The sequence below is a fragment of the Gopherus evgoodei genome, chromosome 14 (genome assembly GCF_007399415.2).
Source record: "Gopherus evgoodei ecotype Sinaloan lineage chromosome 14, rGopEvg1_v1.p, whole genome shotgun sequence".
In the NCBI taxonomy this organism is placed as follows: domain Eukaryota; kingdom Metazoa; phylum Chordata; order Testudines; family Testudinidae; genus Gopherus; species Gopherus evgoodei.
In genome coordinates this window covers 31,537,116-31,555,444 of record NC_044335.1, presented here as the reverse complement: position 1 = coordinate 31,555,444, position 18,329 = coordinate 31,537,116, and the positions used below count along the sequence as shown (strand labels likewise).

Below are 18,329 nucleotides of genomic sequence, written 5' to 3'. Positions count from 1 at the left end.
TGGAGCACCGATTGGTCTCGGTATGTCTTTGCTTCATTTACCTCTTAGTTATATAACTGCGATCTAATGGCTGGAGCAGAGGACTGGGACTCCGGATTCTTGGATCTGCACTGAATTGCTGTGTGATCTCCAACAAGTCACCATGCTTTGCTTTTTTTAATCTGTAAAATGAGGCTCATGTATTAGTTATGTATGCCGAAGGATTAATAATGCTTTGTTATCCAGGACTGTTCTAAATGTGTGCAAACACCTGTCTGCAGAACCTGACATTAGAGGGACACTTTCAAGGTTCGCAGGCCCAATGTACGGGCAATACCATAACTTGTTCCAGTGGTGTGCAAAGTCCAGGTAGTTTGCTTTTGTAGGGTTTCATTTCAAACAGATGGCAATAAATTGGAAAACTAAATGTACGAGTAAAAAGGAATTATTGCTTTGTAAGGTATATGTTGCACTGACTGTACTTGTTTGCGATCAGATGTTATCAGTAGTGAGAGTATCGGGCTAGAGGACTGCAGAGCCTAACAGTGACATCCTTGCAGCTGAACTGTACCTTGGAAGCCCACTATTATAAAAGTGTATAAATTCATCCTAATGAGACATTTTTATAGTGCCTTCCTCTCATTCCCTGTGTACTCCACATTGTGTATATAGTGTAAATGTAGCTGTCTGCCACAGAACTAATTAGTTTTACTCCAGGAACCCTCTCCACATCTTATAAGCTTGGAAATGTTTAGCTAACAAAATGCAGCACAACCTTGTTTATCTTAAAATGCACACGTGGACCATATTTTTACTGTTACCTGAAACCAGGGTCATACCACCTGACAACCTTTCAGATGAGTGAGGTTTGGGTGCAGAAAGCCTGTCCCCTGGCTTTTCCCAGGCCAGACATCTTAGTACGATAAAATAGGGCTAAGGCATTCAAGTTAAAGTACCTTATTTCTACTGAGCCAGCTGCTCCGATCCATGCATTTTTATGAGTTTAGGCAGATAAAGATAAAGGTCAGCCTGCAGGAGCCCAACCAGCAGTCTATAATTGTGGGGTCAGTTCTGTAAACTTTGCTGTTTGGTGGTAGGGTAGGAGTCCCTGAGTGCACTGTTTCAGACTCTGTAGCACTAGTACCCCTAATTATCCAAAGGCTTTGAGTATTCCCTAGGGTCTTCAGATAATGTACTTGATTTCCTGAATCACCTAACGTGCACTAAGTCATGGTGATCAAAGCCAAGTTAATTAAAAATGTACTACTACTGTTCCTATCTCCGCAGGACTGAAGTAGGTGAGGAACTCAGGGTATATCCGCTTTTAAAAAGTACTGAGATTTTATTTTTATGGAGTTTGCACTGACCTTAATCACCTTAAGATAAAATGTTACCTCTTTTCCATTGTTATCCAGTGCTAGCCTAGATGAGTGGCTGAGCCCTATCTGCAGAGGGACAAGATCAGAGTGAAGACCAAGTGAAGTTATTGCCTCTGAAATGCTAGCTGGCTGACCCTACCCAGTTGTTTTTACTCTCTACAGCAAGTGAAGGGAGCTCTTTGACCTAGCTGGAGAGGGGTGTTTTTTTTTTTTTTTTTTTTTGTTTTTGTTTTTTTTTTTTTTTTGAATCAGCCCTGCAGAATAAGGGGCCAGGATGGCATATAACTTATTCCTCTCTTCACCGGCTTTATTAAAACTGTTCCATGGTTTGTCTTTATGGTGGCCATATCCTCTTTTCAAATAGTACAATATAAAATTTGTTTCTGTAGCCTTAAATGCACATGTCCCGTTTGCAGCTCTGACTCCTTCTCTGATCTCTGATTGCACCCCCACAAGTGTTAGGCCTCATATAGTTTTTCCTTTCCTGGGACGGAAACCTGTGATTCTCCCACTCTTAGATTGTCTTAGGCCTCATCCAGACTAGGGGAGGAAAATCTATCTTAGATACGCAACTTCAGCTACGTGAATAACGTAGCTGAAGTCGAATATCTAAGATCGAATTACTCACCCGTCCAGATGGCGCGGGATCGATGTCCGCGGCTCTCCGTGTCGATTCCGGAACTCCGTTCGGGTTGATGGAGTTCCGGAATCGATGTAAGCGCACTCGGGGATCGATATATCGTGTCTAGTCTAGACACGATATATCGATCCCCGAGCAATCGATTTTAACCCGCCGATACGGCGGGGTAGTCTGGACGTGGGCTTAGGCTACAGTACCCTGTGCACTAACCATGTTTGTCCAGCAGGTCCAACTGGATTCCATCTCTAAAAGTTTTCCATTTTGGAGCATGTAAATAGCAGTAAATCAGTGACTCCAAACAGCTTCTTAAAAGCAAAGTATTGTTTTGTCTTAACAGTAGGAACAAAGCATAATACAAGAGAGAAGGTTTTGAAACAACGAAGGCCTGAACCATCCTCTTATGGGGACCCTGCTAGGTGTAACTTCCCTTACACCCCTCACCTCTGGAGTCTGGGTTCAGCTTTCCCCTCCCTGAACGTCTCTTAGGTCAGGCCAAAGTTCTCTTCTCCTGTATTTTCTGAGCCTGGTTCAACCAGTTTGGGTAACTCAGCAGGAGCGTTTGTGTGGGGGTGGGGTGGGGGGTAGTAGTGTTAGAGTCAATAGTCCCGGGTGTTTGCCGAGGGGCAGTTGTCTGGGCTGTTGTCCTCATTTCTTGATCATCCTGCTATTAAATTAACCCAGTGTGCATACAGTACACATTCCAAATAAACTTGTTAGTCTCCAAGATGCCACATTTATTCCTGTTCTTATTCCAATAATCAGGTCACCTACAGTATTCATGGGCTATTACAGAACAGTGTTGTGTGGGTACAGTGCTGTGTTGTACAGCAGTATAAGATATTATTTGTGCATTACGACACATTCAACAGTGTCCTTGAAAATCACTGATATGAAAAGTACCCAGAAAAAACATGATGATGATGATGTGCTGCAGAGGCAGCAGGATAGTAAACTGAAGTAGTAATGAGCAGCATTCTGTGCTGGCATATGGTAGGGGTTGTAATCACCTTTCTCTAAATATATTATTTAATTTTGTGGTTGGTTTTAGGCAGGCATGCAACCAGTCCAAACTGCTGAATATAAGTGAAATATTTAGGAATTGGAAAAACCTACACTTTTATGTCATCTTAAGGAAAAATTAGCTTTCACCTGACTCTATGTACAGCTTCTGTATGTCATTTCTCCCATGGATTTATAGGTACATATCAGCAATTTAATGTGTATTCAATACTCTTTGAAAGTAGATTATGCAGTTTGAATCGGTGTAAGAACAGGTTCTATGAGAAGCACATTGGGTAAACAGCTGCATAAAGGTACACTCAAATAGAACATTGCTATATCATAGGAAATTATCCTAGAATATCAGGGTTGGAAGGGACCTCAGGAGATTATCTAGTCCAGCCTCCTGCTCAAAGCAGGACAAATCCCCAGACAGTTGTGTGTGTGGAGGTTTTTGTTTTTTTGGTTTTTTTTAAACCCAGTTCCCTAAATGGCCCCCCTCAAGGATTGAACTCACATCCCTGGGTTTAGCAGGCCAATGCTCAAACCACTGAGCTAGCCCCCCCCGAGAAACAGTATGTTACTACATTGTTTTTCAGAGGTCTATATGTATCAAAAAAAAAATTTGAGGGTATAGTCCCTATGTGGTAACAGAACCATTAAAATACATGTAAAGTCTGCGTCATTAAAATCTGATCTTCTGAGTTGCATTTGCTTGCCTGGTTGCGGTATGTGGTAATAACATTAGCATGCTTAACTAGAGTAACTCCACATGCGCAGGGAAGTAGCGTATCTAACCATCCACATGCATGTGCAAATGTGTGCTCATCTCTATATCTGGAAATGTGTGCACAATTCTGAAACTCTTGGCCTTTCATTAAGGAAGCACAGTGATAACAATGTATTACCAGGTGCTACACACTTCAGACAACTAACAATTTTCCAGCTTGACTGGCCTTGTGTCTCATCTTTATGGGCAGCGTTATTAGTACCCATGATCTTCTTTCACCTTTTGGTAGGGCCTCACGTATGATGTAATTATTATGCAGCCATTTCCATTTGCCTGGATAAATAACTATTTTTTAAAAATAGCCGCATAGTTATGTTCCAGAATGTAAATTTTCCTTAAAAACATCTCTAGCCTTATTTAGAGCTCTGAAGATCAGCCCTTCTGATGTGAATGAGAGAGAAATCCATTCAGTTGTGTATGCCTGAGTTTGCAGATGGCCCAGAACAATACTTCTGAGACTCGTGAACTCTCATATCAATGAGGCTGAACCATAACACTGAATGTTAACATTAACTGTCTCGCTGCTGATCATGTTAACGCCCTCCGTGTAATCTGTGTATCTGTTCTTGGATAGGGTGAAATGGGATGGGTGGGTGCAAGGAGGCTCTTACTGACACTGTAAGCAGTTTGTTTTGGTTGTACAGTCCCTAGCACACTGGGGCCCTATGTGCGAACGCTGTATGAAGACTGCAGACCCTTCTTGCTCCAAATTTAAAATCCCCTTTCCTGCGTCCCAAGAAGGAGAGAGAGATGAGCTGCTCCCTTCTTCAGGATCAAAAGTCATAACTGTCTCCAATGTGCTAAACACCACAAGTGCCTTCTATCCCTTCCTGCCTCCACTGTCCCCGATATGCTTTTCAAAACCTCCACCTGGCCTCAGATACACCTAAAATGCAGTTTTGTGTTTTCTATATAAAACCTGTGGAACTGGCCATGGAGGGGAGAGTAAAACTGATCTCAGACTCCAAATAACAAGGCGTGGCAGAATTAGATTTTTGTGTATAGTTTTGATGGATAATATCGATGTTTGTTTGTTTTTAAGCATTTGTAAAATCAATTTGCATTTTCAGCAGTTTTATAGTGTGTTCTTTATGTTTTCAGTTGCAGGCAATTAATGGCAGCAGACATTGACATTCAAAAAAGTTAAATCTTTATAACCATTAAAACACACGTTGTCAACATATATCAAAATACACAACATAAATATCCCTAAATCAAACTGAGTTCTCAAACACCATTTTTCTTACTTTGCCTGACTTTAAATTTTGATAATCGTCTATGGAAATATTTTTTCATCAGTTTGTGTGCGTGGTGAAAGTTTACCGATTTTTAAAAATCTAATCCTTCCAAGCCTAAGAATAAGCAAGGAACTTCATACTGATAATACTGCCCAGGATCAGGAGGCAAGAGTGAAGGGGACAGGTCTGTAGCGCCTGCTGCATTCCTTTCAGTCTAATGTGCTGTGTAAGACATGAGGTCTTGCCTTTACATCACTGTTCAGGTTTCATCCAGGTCAGCAGCGATTAATTGGCACCAGACATCTCTCTGCCTCAGTCCTGCAATGAGATTTGCATAGAAAGACCCCAGATCTAAATGAGGCTTTGTGTTGGCGCCAGGGTCCGTTCTTGATGTTTTCATTGCAGAATTGGGGCCCTGGGGCCTGTCTGGAATGAATGGGAAATGTCAGTGTTGCCCAGAACAAAGCAAAAAACTCACCAACTTGTAATTGGCTCCCTCAGTCTCAGCAAAGGGAAATGAACGAGTCAGGGAGACTGAACTATTGTTACTCATAGAGATAGCTTCTTTAAAACCAAACTGAGGCACCTAAGTAATGTGGCCAAGGCTGTACTGCTCTAGGGATCAATAGAGGACTTTTTGTCAGCACATTTGCTGTACAGAAAAATTCAGTGAAAACTGCCTCCTCCAGCTTTCTGTTCATATTGTGAATTGGAATATGTTGCAGATTCTGAAGAATGTAGAGTCTTCCAGAAATGTTCAGCCACACTTCCTAGAATTCTTACTGTCTCTTGGCTGGGCCGTAGATGTGGGGAAGCACCCTGGCTGGACTGGGCATGTTTCAACAAGTTGGTCTATTAACAGTTGCAGTGATGAAGAGGGATCCGAGCAAGGTAAGATCACTAAACAAGTACTAGAATTGTAAATCTGTAGCTCTTTCAGAATGCATAGTCTGTTTAAATTTCTTGCTTCAGGATGTACTAATTCCTTGGACCACTTTAAATCTTGTTTCTTTCCATATAAGTCTGCCTACATTTGCTAGTATTCGGTGTACAGCTTTTATTATACCCAAGACTTTTTTTTTCTTTTTAATTATGCTGTTTATTTAGAGTCTGAAGTGCACAGACCTGAAGTACAGAACAATAATGGTCTCGTGTACTGTTGAGAGCAGATATTGAGTCAGGTCAACTCTGCATCCATGCCTGTTCAATATTTTAATTAACAGTCTGGAGGGTGGAGTGTAATGTGATGTGATACTGGCAAATATTCAGGTAGAATCAGAGGTTTGACATGTCTCAGTGGACAGGATTAAAATACTATGCAACTTGAGAAACTGGTTGTAAATCTATTAAATTGAGATTTGATCAAGATAAACTTAAAAGAAATAGCAAAAATATAGATTAGGGTAATACTGGCTACTCAGAAGTACCATATAGGAGTGTCTAATTAATTATGATGCAAGGATCGGATTCCATGTTTATTTATGGTCCATTGGCCAGGATATAAATTCAGGACTTCATATTCCCTTAGTTCCACAGCAGACTCCCACACTGATGTTAGTGGGTGTTTGAAGAGAGAGCAGTGGGAGAATGCAGCCTATATGTAGTAATTGTTTAATATTTAGTCCCTTTTTGTAACATTCAGTATAATTCAGTGGAAAAATTGCTGCCTTTATGCCACTGCTGTTGCTGTGCGCGCGCTCTCTCTCTCCCCCCCCCTCCTATTTTTCTTCCTTTTTCCTTCTTTGTGAGAGTTCTTTGTTCTTCCTTCTGTTTTTCTTCCCAGCAGCAACTCACTTCCCTGCTGGCTTCATTCCCATCCATTTTCCTGTTCTGTCAGCTCAAATGATCAGCAATGCAGTGTGGAGGCTGAAGTATTCTTGGGCTTTAGCGTTGGTGCTCCAATGAGATGATTGGAGAACATGGCAGTTCACACCCCTCAGAGCTATTGTATCAGGCTGTCCGGAGACTTCGGCAGACATCAGTGTGTTGGTTTACACTTGGTTCACCTTTGGAAGGTTTTCTTTATGACTATGAGGACTCAAAGCTTTTTTAAATGTAAAGGCAAGATTCTAGGGAGCCTAAATGTCATGAAAGGCACATATACATCATCTAGGCTGGATCTGGTCTGTGGTCTATATGTCTAACAGCCCTGGTATAGAGCTTAGATTAGATGATAACTGAGTGGCTAACCATGCAGTGTTCCTGCAAAAAGGCTAGTCTGTATATTGGGCTGTCGTACTAGCGGTGTCACACAAGCAGTGTCAAATAAGTGAGGAAACTATTCTGCTCTGCTCTGACTAGGCCTTAGTTGGAATCTTGAATTCCAGTTTGGCCACCACATTTCTGACAATAGAGATAAATTGGAGACCACCAGAGGAAAGGAATTAATGATGAAATGCGTGGGAAATGAGTGGGTCGGTTGAGAGAGCAGAGGGCATTCATTCAGAGGAGGAGACATAGCTGTCCACAAATATCTGAGAGGAGACTGCAATATGGCCATGGATTAATTGTACTCTCATTAAGCAAGTACAGAAGGGGATAAGTAGGTAACTTAAAGATTGCCACGGCTGTGGTTGTTACACGGTAATAACTAGATTTGAGTGTGCACTTTGGCTTTCATCTTAACGAAGTAACTTCTTTCTTTTACTCCTTTATCCCAGTTGAGTCTTGGTGCTTGCAAATCCTGTACTGCTGAAGTGCATGAGGAGTTGTGAAGCACTTTCTTTTGACTTAACTTTTGTTTCTTCATTCTCAGATGAAATCGTTTCTTCAGAAGACACCGGAGCGAGCATATTCAATGGGCAGAAGAAGGTTCTGTATTATGCTGATGCCCTTACAGAAATAGCATTCGTTGTTCCCTCCCCAGTGGAGTCCTTAAGTAAGATCACTGTATACATGCCATGTGCACTTTAAAAACACTTTGTTTACATAGCCTTTCTTTGACCCAGAACTTGATTAACAGAGATAATGTAATATTTATGTTACTGGTGCACCCAGAGACCCCAGTTAAAAGCAGAGCCCCAAATATAGATTCTTGACAATATAAATGTGGGGAGGGAATCAAATTAGCAGTGTCAGTTGTAAGTGATTTGTTACAGAATTAGTTCCTAAAATGTATAATTAAAGAAATCTTGATGTGGGAATATCATCTGTTCCCCACTCCTTCGTATGATGGAGCCTAAGCCTTGAATTGCCGCTCAAGTTTGCACTGCAGGAGTGCAGTCTCCCGAGCTTGTCCTAGAATAGGGGCTGGCACCCCCTGCACTGTGGCTATGATTCCAGTATGCAGGTGTCTGCTAAGCTAGTGAGTTCAGAACAGCTCCACAAGCAGTAGACTGCTTTGTGGGGTTTTTCTTGGATAATGTGCCCCTAGGACACGCGTAGAGAAATACATGCTTAATTATGTGCTCCAAGAATTAGAGCATTTGCTAACCCTTTATCCCAAAATATGCAGTGGAGTCACTCTTGGATCAAAGGGTGGCTGTGCTGTTGTCTGCACTGCCAGACGTCCCTCCCCTCCCCTGAACACACCTTGTCTCTTAGCTCCCGTTGACCCAATCCCCAGCTTCTCTCTCAGGGGTCCCTTTAGATCAGGGGTTATCGGACTTCTGTACTGGTGACCCCTTTCACACAGCAAGCCTCTGAGTGCGACCCCTCCTTGTACATTAAAAACACTTTTTTTTAAATATATTTAACACTGTTATAAATGCTGGAGGCAAAGCGGGGTTTGGAGTGGAGGCTGACAGCTCGCGCCCCCCTATGTAATAACCTTGCGACACCCTGAGGGGTTCTGACGCCCAGTTTGAGAACCTCTGCTTTAGATCTCTCATCCTGTCTGTTCCCACTCCACTGGAGCATGCCTACATATGCACACTCTTCCTTCTTCACCCAAACCTTCCACCCTATATCCTGCTAACTACAGTTTCACTTAATCCAGCTGCCACACCAACCCTGCCTATTCCATCCAGCTGCTTCTCTGCTGCACCCCAGTACCCAGATGAAATCTCAGATGAATTCAGAAATGAGAGAATGCTAGACTTGAAGGATGAGAAATCGTACTGCATAGGAAACATGAAATCTAATGGGACGTTATCAAAAGCAGATCCCCATACCTAGTGATCTTAGCTTCTCTCAGTTTCTAGAGCTCCCAGACTCACTGGCAGGACATTCTCTGAGAGGAGCCTGGAATTTTAGAGCTCATGCCAATTCACCACTCTCAGATTCCTAAATAGGTAGGTCTCTTGACCTTCAGGTCTCACTGGAAATCTAATCTTTTGGGATTTATATATAGCATTAAAAATATCTGGATAGTCACTAACTCTGTTTTATGTAAATCTAAATAAATAGTGAAAGAAAATCCTGTATGTGTTGCAAATACGATTTGCAATGTCAGAACAAAAGGTGGCAAACAGACTGCTAGCTTTGGTCAAGTTTCACCTACATTTTGCTGACCAAAGTTTTGAATATAGTGAATGGTCTTTTCTCTACCATCTGGAAGATGGACTCTTGCCACTCATGGCTGGTGAAAAATGGAGGAGGGAGGAAGAGAGTGCTTGGATCTATTGTTAACTAGGATTGTTAAGGTCTCCTGTTCTTGTGAAGCCAAAGTGCCAGTCAGTTTAGAGTCTGCTCAAGATACCATCTTGCCTGATGTCAAGTGCCGTCTACTTCCATGTCTAGAAAACTGCCAAGGAAAAGGGCGGATGACCGGATTCGCAGTGACTGGCTAACTTTACTGTCCTCTAGATTCCTACAGTTTCTCTGTCTCTTATCAGTATGATTTGAGACCTGTGCATAACTTCAAGACTGCAGAGAAATCTGTGGTCGTTGATCACCTCCTAATGAAGGACAAGGGTCATGTGTCATGGTGGTTTTATTAGATTATTCAACAGTCTTTGTTTTTGTTGACTGAAGTGTTGACTCTCTCTGGGCCTGCCTGGGGTTGCTAAAAGTCAGCAGGTGCGAATGCTCTTTTGCGGTATTTTGTTGGCACTTCTGCTGACAAAATATTTCCAGCCCCGCGAGCAGCGTAAGGTTTGTCAGCAGGAGAGCGCTCTTGTCGACAAAGTCACGTTCACACTGCCACTTGCATTGGCAAAACTTTTGTCTTTCGGGGGGGGGGCTTTTTTATTACCCGCGAAAGGCAAAAGTTTTGGCAACAACTGTGCAGTGTAGACATACCCTTAATGACACACCAGCTTAGAGGGCTCTGTAAAAGGCAAGTGCTTCTTTGAAATAAGCTTTCGATATTTTCTCTTATCTATCTTCTTCACACCCTTTGTTGGATTTGGAATGTGTTTTTCCACCCAGTCCCATTTTTAGCAATATGTGTAGCCTTGCTGTGTGCTCTGCCCATGATTACTCATATTTAACTTCAGAATCTTTAAACTTAGCCTTTTTTGCGAGAAGGAAAAAATTCTTTCCTCTTTGACTTTTAGCTGATTCATTGGAAAGCAATGTCTCAGACCAAGAAAGCGACTCTAACATGGATCTTCTGCCTGGGATACTAAAGCAACCATCTCTGACACTTGAACTCTTCCCCAATCATACAGACAATTTCAATTCCTTGCAGCGGGTAAGGCAACATATTGTTTGTAGCAAATGGCTGTTTTGTATGCAAATTGTTATGTTTCTAAGCAAATAGAGAGAAAATACAGTAGATGTTTATAGCCCTGATATTTGTAATCCAGCTTTTTAGTATTTGAAACTCTTCATCAATAGTCCTTAGTGATTATTAACAGCAATCTGGAGTGTCTGTTCTGATTTTGTTGACACCCACAGTTGCAGTAGCAGTAGGAGGCTGCTGGGTCATAGTATTTATACACATTTAAAACTCTGCAGTTAGATTAAATATTCTAACCCTTGGGGTACATCCCAAACTCCTGAAATACGTCCAAAGAAAATTGGCATGCTGTACTTATGAAACTGGTTAGACTCTAACCCATATCTAGAAATTCAGAATGAACCGGTATGTATTGAAATTGCAAAGCTTTCCCACCTGCTCTGTTTAAAATCCCATGTTAGTTACAGTACATGTGTAGAATTCATGGTGCTCAGTCCTCCTGCAGCAGCTGAAATTTCAAGCCTGGAAGAGTTCTGTTTTATGGTGGGTACCGAACCAGTCCTGTTATAACTTTGTAAGTGAAGGATTTTTAGAAACTACCCATTCCTTATATGAAACACTGGCCCAAAATCTAAAAGTACATTCAGTTACTGATTTGAGACCTTAAACATTTTTAACAAAATGTCTTGATTCTGCTTTAAGGTACATTTGCATTAGCTGATAAAACAGTTGATGTAACTAATTGCAATGGTCTTCCATGTATATTTGTCAAGGGAATGTCTGCAGAGGACATTCCTTTATGTAAGGCAGTATCATGTGAAACTTCCATCTTTAAGTTGGTCTGACTTCAGTGGGCCCTTAGGGCTCTAGTACCCTGAGTCAATGAGAAGCACAGGGACTTCAATGTGACATGTTTATCCGCTTAAAAACAAATGCCTGCTAAAGCCTGGAAGCAGATGCAATTCTTCCTTGCCCTCTGGAGGCTGGTCAATCTTGGGAGGGATCCAGGGCAATAGGAGGAGGAGGAATATGTCCTTCCTAATGAGTAGAGCTGTACATTTACTCTGATCCTGGAGTTAGGAAATACCCACATTTGTCCTCATTCCACACACAAGCAGAATGGGAGGGGATGGGGACAGGCAATTTTTTTACCCCAACTATACTTACTAGTTATGTCAGTGTACCAGTTCTGTCCAGATCCAGTCGGCTTAACTTATGAGAACTGACAAGGTAACAGGCTGGGAGCTGAGGTAATTGATTGTTATATTTATTGCAGCATATATTCCAGGACATGAGTCTTGGCCACACTGGAGCTTAGGTAGGGACAGTAAGCAAACATTATAGAAAGCCAGAACATTCTAAGTTAAGATTAAATTTTGTGTTTTTCCAACCCTAAACTTCCAGTTCTCTTCAGGTGATATTGCATCTCCTCAAGGACTCTTGAATTTGACAAGTTTGAAGTTTCCTGACTGACCATTTTTGAGAGATAATGTGACCAAAACCATCAGCATTATTTTAAAAAACTTGGATCTTTCTTTTAAATCTCCAGATATCACAAACAGCCTGAAAACTTTGAAAATAAAAGCACATGTTCCTTGGCTAAAGACAGCATGTGCAAACTGCCACGCTCAAGTAACCTTTTTAAAGGTATTTGAAGGGGAGGACTAGAATCAAAATGCACTGCATAAAGCAAGATTCAGTAGTCTGATCCATGTAGGTAGTAGAACCCCATTGAAGTCAGTAGAGCTCCTTGTGGCTGCAGCTGTCTGCCTTCCTGCCTGTCCGCCCACACAGATCAGATTGCAGCACTGGACCCTGAACTAGCTGCTACCATAACTATGGAGAGATGTCTGAATGCCTATGACCAGGGACAGTTGATCTCTGGCCAAATTATTCCTGACATTGCCTATTCTGCATAGCACTACCTGCTTTTAGATTCTCATACCCCAAACCCTTATTATGAAGGCCATTGATCAGTATTGTCTTGATGCTGTTGGATGCATTTCTATAGAAAATCACTAACCCCTCCCTGTCACAATGGGGGATCAACATCTGCCTAATGCTACTGTGTAAATTTAATAGGGTAAAAGCAGTGTTCATATTGTCAGATGATCAGTTATCCAAATTAGTGAGACAGAGAAGACTCTGCATATTTTACACTTGCAGCCTTATTATGATAGAATATCCTTTCAAATGAAGGATCACCAAGATGTGTCAGGTTTATCCAACTTCACTAGACCAGGATAATTCTGGTACAATCAGCCGTGGTAAGATTAATGTTGACAACTAGGCAGTTATATCTACTAGGCTGTGTGTTGATGCAGTGACTGAATACAAAAATCTCAAACCACTGGGAAATAGCTGCCAAGGAGAGCCTGAACAGTACTTCCCAGTGGCTGGTCCCAGACAAGTATAGGTCGTATGACAACCAGAGTGTGGCACATGATAGGAGATGGAAATGTGAAAGACTGGCTTGCTGCCAAGACTCCCTGGTGATCTTGTCCTAGGTGCTTATTGCATGAATACATGGAATATGCCCATTTTACTGCCTTCTCTCCTTTATGATCTCAGTGTAATATTGCAGCTATACTACCAGCTGCTCCAAGTATGATGAGAATTCTGCCACCTCCTCCAGCTCATGTATCTGCAGATTGCAGGCCGTTGCTATCTCCATTTACATTTCAATGACTGCCTTCAGGAACCCGAAGGGCTAGATACTCTTATGTAAAACATAGGTTCCCTAAGAGAAACAATGGGCAGGTAACCCTGGGGAGAGCCTGTGCGCGCGCGCGCACACATACACACTGATGGAATTTTCCAGCTGGCTGCCTTATGCTTTCTTTGTCCATAACTTAGTTCAGAACAAAATCTCTTCTAATGTCCAAAGCACTCAATGGCAAATGACAGTTGGGCATCCGACTTCCCTTGAAAGTCAGTGAGAGTTAAGAGCCCAATTGCCTTTTATGCGTTTGAAAATCTCCTCCACTGTTACAGGGCTGTGTATGTATCTGTTTGAAAGGTTAAAATAAAACCATTTGGGTTTGATAGGTGAGAGGTATCAAACTTTTTTTTTTTTATACAGGTAGGAAATATTTGTCATATCACTCCTTTGCCTTCCTAGCACCTTTCATTATAGTATCTTAAAGTACCTTAAAAACCTTGAGTCTCACTTTGTCTCTGAGCAATGTCCTTGTACAGTGGAATCAATGAGGCACAAGAGGGTAACATGAGCTAGTGGCACAGCCAGTAAGAGAACTGAAAAGGTCTGATGCCCATTCCCCTGCTCTTCCTTCCTCCCCACTTCTGTGGTCATACTGTAGTGACTAAAATAAGTGTGACTGCCTTTTGCTTCCATTAGCACAGCTGATCCCCTGTAGCTATGGGAAAAGGAGCCGGATTCTGCTGTACACATCATCCCCAGTGTTATGAGCTACGTTCCCATTGCAGCATCAGATTCTACCTTCCGTTACTTACAGCTGTGTCTGTTTTCAGTGGGGCTGAACACGTGTAACTGATGGCAGAATCTTTGATGATTCATGAGCCAGAAAGAACTCTGGTCAATTCCAGATTGAATGTGCAGTAGAGGGAATTAAGAAAAATATTTTTATTTGTTAACGGAGCAAATTTGCTCTGGAATCTTTGAGACAAGAAAGATACAGTGCCCCATTGCCATTTTCAGAGCAGCATCATAGCTTGTGGGTTGCGAAGAATGATGTGTAGCTTCCATAGTAGCACAAGAGTATGTCATGGTGTTTATATGCATGAACCGAGATGTTAGTTCAATTGGTTGAGCTCAGACAACAGCAACAAAGTAAATGGAGAGAGATTCATCAACAGATTTCAGTGTTAACCTCCCAAGCAATAAAAATAAGTGTTATAAACCAAATGTGAGAGAGAACCCAAATCATGGCTCATAATTGGCTGATGACTACAATCATCAGTAGCCTAAACAACAACAGCTCCATCTTGTGGCTGTCACGTGTGCTTCCTAGCAGTGTACCTCTTGTGTCTCTGATGTCCAAAAATGTCTTAAGAGTGACTACAGTATTGTTGCTTGTTTTAAATGTTTAATTTAACTTTCGTTATTTTGCAAATGCCACTCTACTCTTCTTCAAAACAGCTCAGTCCTACTTCCAGATCAAAGAAGTTGCCTCAGGGCCGGACCATTCCACCAATGGGACCTGAAACCAAGGTGTCTGTGGTCTGGGTTGAACGTTATGATGATATAGGTGTGTTGACCTTCTGCTTTCTATAATGAATTAATGTACTTACAGGGCCAGTAATTGAGTTATATGTGAAATGTTTTATTAAACAGAACTCTGTTTTTAGGTAAAAGTAGATTGTGATTTACTATTGTAGTTCACATTTAAATTATCTAAACTTAGTTGTTTTGATTTGTCCAAATTTTACAAGTGAATACTTAGCCTGTACTGTAAACCTCTTTTTCTTTCAGAAAACTTTCCCCTCTCTGATTTAGTTTCTGAGACCAGCACTGGTGTAGAAACTACATCAAATAGTAGCACTTCCCTCAGGTATGACTTTGAATTTCTTTTCATTACAATTTCTCTACTTTTTGCAAGCAACTGCTTATGCAGGGCTTCAGAATAGTTCCTAACTGGCTACATTTAGCTTTCTTCGGTTTTCTTAAGACAACTGCATAAAAATGTCGTCAAAGATGCAATCTTGTTCAGAATGATGCAGTGAGGCTCTTCAAATGGTTTTCCAGTCTTCCCTTTTCTCTTTTTCTGACCACTAATGAAAGGACTCTTCTGTTGCAGGGGTTAGAACATGAGACTGGGAATCGGACAGTTTGGGGTGGTTCTTTGAGTGCTTGCTCATAGAGATTCCAATTAAGTGTGTGTGCACTGCGTGCATGATCATTGGAGAATTTTTACCCTAGCAACACATGGTGGGTTGACTGTGGAGCCCCCTGGAGTGGTGCGTTAATGGCGCTGGATATATACTCCAGTCGACCCAGCGTCCCCTCAGTTCCTTCTTACCACCCGTGGCGGTCGTTAGAACTGTGGAGTGCAGCATAGCTGTCCTCCACTTTCCCTAGCTTTTGCTTCCCAGTTTTAGATAGATGTTCTAGTTGTATAGTTAGTATAGTGCAGTAGTTATAGTTATAGTATTAAGTTTTTTTTAATTAGATTTTAGCAGGTTGGAAGGGGTCCTCCCCCTTCCTGCCTGCCTGCCGCCCGGACTCATATCCAACGCTCCGGGTTTTAAACTGGTGTTCAGCCTGCTCAAAGCCTATGCCAACGGGAGACCCCCACGACTCTTGTTTGAAGTGTCTCAGAGTCTCACAGGCCAACAAGTATAGGATCTGTAAGGTGTTCAGACCTCAAACCAAAAAGGAGTGGGACTTCAGGCTCAAGCAGCTCCTTCTGGAGACAGCCCTTAGCACAGATCCCCCATCAGCACGCCAAGTTCCGGCACCAAGCACGTCCGTGCACAATGCCCCGGCGGCAGCTTCAGGTACTGCACTGCGGGTAGACTCGGAGGCCTGTGGCACCAGACCTCTCCAGCACCATGTGCAAGTGACTCAGCGCTGTTCCCTGTCTCCAGGCCAGAAGAGACAGCGCAAGCTGGAGATGACTGTCTCTCAGCAACAGGCACTGGCACCTGTTTTGCCAACTTCAGAATCGTGTCTGGCACTGGAGCGACCGAGGGTACAAGCACCGATATCGGCACCATTGACACATCTCCTGGCTACAGGTATCTGGCCTACCACCAGAGCTACAACAGACCCTGCAGGACCTGCCATTTGATGGACAGGGCCTGTTCTCAGACAAAATGGATTCTAGACTACAGAGCCTGAAAGATTCCAGGGCTATCATGTGCTCCCTGGGAATGCACATCCCGGTAACAGTTCTCCTCCTCCTCCTCCACTCTCTCTTCTCTCCCCACCTCCCCCCCTCCGGTCGTCCAAGGCAGGACTTTTATAGAAGACGCGGATAAGGTGGTAGAAAGAAATCTACCGGCCACCAACCTGATCAGAACCAAGGCCATCCCAAACCATCGATGGGGCCTAGGCAAAACTTTTGAAGGTGCGCGCGAGGACAGCGTACCAGTCACCATCCAGGATCCTTCCCCTCCATTTCGATATCGTGTCTCCCATTTCCACCATGCGTGGTCCTGTATAACTTCAGACTGGTGGGTTCTTCGCACAGGGGGGAAAGGGATATTCTCTCCAGTTTTTTCTCCCCCCCTCCCTGTCCCTCTTCAGGAACCCTTCTCACAAGCAATTCCTTATACAGGAGGTCCTAACACTCCTGTCCATGGGAGCAATTGAGGAGGTTCCAAGGGAGCTAAGGGGCAGGGGTTTTTACTCCGGCTATTTCCCAATTCCCAAGGCCCAGGGTGGGCTTCAGCCCATCCTAGATCTGCGTGGACTCAACAAATTCATGGTAAAGTTGAAGTTCTGCATGGTTTCACTGGGGACCATTATTCCTTCCTTGGATCTTGGAGACTGGTATGCCGCCCTCGACATGAAGGACACGTACTTCCACATAGTGATTTACCCAGCGCACAGACGCTTCCTTCGCTTTCTGATCAATCACAAACACTACCAATTTGTTGTCCTTCCCTTCAGGCTGTCCACGGCTCCCAGGGTGTTCCCCAAGTGTATAGCCATCGTGGTAGCCTACCTTCATCGAAAACGGATCCAAGTGTTTCCGTATCTCGACAACTGGCTCATTCGAGGCCACACTAGGGACCAGGTACAATCCCCTTCGCCCTCTTCAGGCCTGGTTATCAAAAGTATATCAACCAGGTCAAGACAGCCTGAGCATGGTGGTCACTGTCCTAGAATCGGTTCCGACCTCCCTCCATTGGTGGTTGGACCCCACGTCGGTATGCGAAGAAGTACCATTTCACACCCCACAACCTCCTTGTACCTAGTCAGACACATCATCTCTGGGATGGGGCGCCCACCTCGGGGAACACCAAACGCAGGGCCTTTGGATCACATCCGAACTAACTCTGCACATCAGTGTATGAGAGCTGATGGCAGTACGCCTAGTGTGTCAGGCATTTCGCGGGCACCTACATGGCCGTTGTGTGGCAGTCCTCACAGACGACACTACCCTCATGTTCTACATCAACAAGCAAGGGGGAGTCCAGTCGTCCCCCCTATGCCAGGAGGCCATTTGCCTGTGGGAGTTCCGCATAGTCCACTCGATACATCTAGTGGCGTTGTTTCTCCTGGGGGTCCAGAACACACTGGCAGACCGCCTCAGCAGGTCCTTCAAGCCTCATGAGTGGTCAATTCGCCCAGACATCATCCACTCTATCTTCCTGAGGTGGGGGTTTCCCCAGGTCAACCTGTTCACTGTGTGCAACAGTCCAGAAGTGCCAAGTGTTCTGTTCTCTCCAGGGGCATTCTCCGGGTTCCCTACCAGACACAATCCTACTTTGGTGGAAGGACCAGCTGTTCTACGCCTTCCCTCCATTCCTGCTAGTCCACAGGGTCCTGCTCAAGTTACGCAGGGACAAAGCACATATGATTCTGGTCGCCCCAGCATGGCCCAGGCAGCACTGATATACCACGCTCCTGGGTTATTGGTAGAGCCTCCAATCACACTCCCGCTGTGGCCGAACCTGATCTCGCAAGACCACAGGCGCCTCTGTCATCCCGACCTGCAATCGCTCCACCTTACAGCGTGGATGCTGCATGGCTAACTTGGTTGGAGTTACTCTGCTCATAATTGGTGCAGCAGAACCCCTTCCACGGCAATTC

General features: G+C 43.5%; 1 protein-coding gene across 1 annotated transcript in view; it reads left to right on the top strand.

Annotated features, from left to right (window-relative positions):
* The window catches only part of RALGAPB (Ral GTPase activating protein non-catalytic beta subunit), a 133,411-nt gene that overhangs the window by 103,589 nt on the left and 11,493 nt on the right, over positions 1–18,329 (top strand). The window contains 5 exon segments of the mRNA XM_030532769.1: positions 5,751–5,916; positions 7,781–7,903; positions 10,464–10,600; positions 14,709–14,817; positions 15,042–15,120. Of these exon segments, the coding sequence (XP_030388629.1) occupies positions 5,751–5,916; positions 7,781–7,903; positions 10,464–10,600; positions 14,709–14,817; positions 15,042–15,120 (614 nt within the window).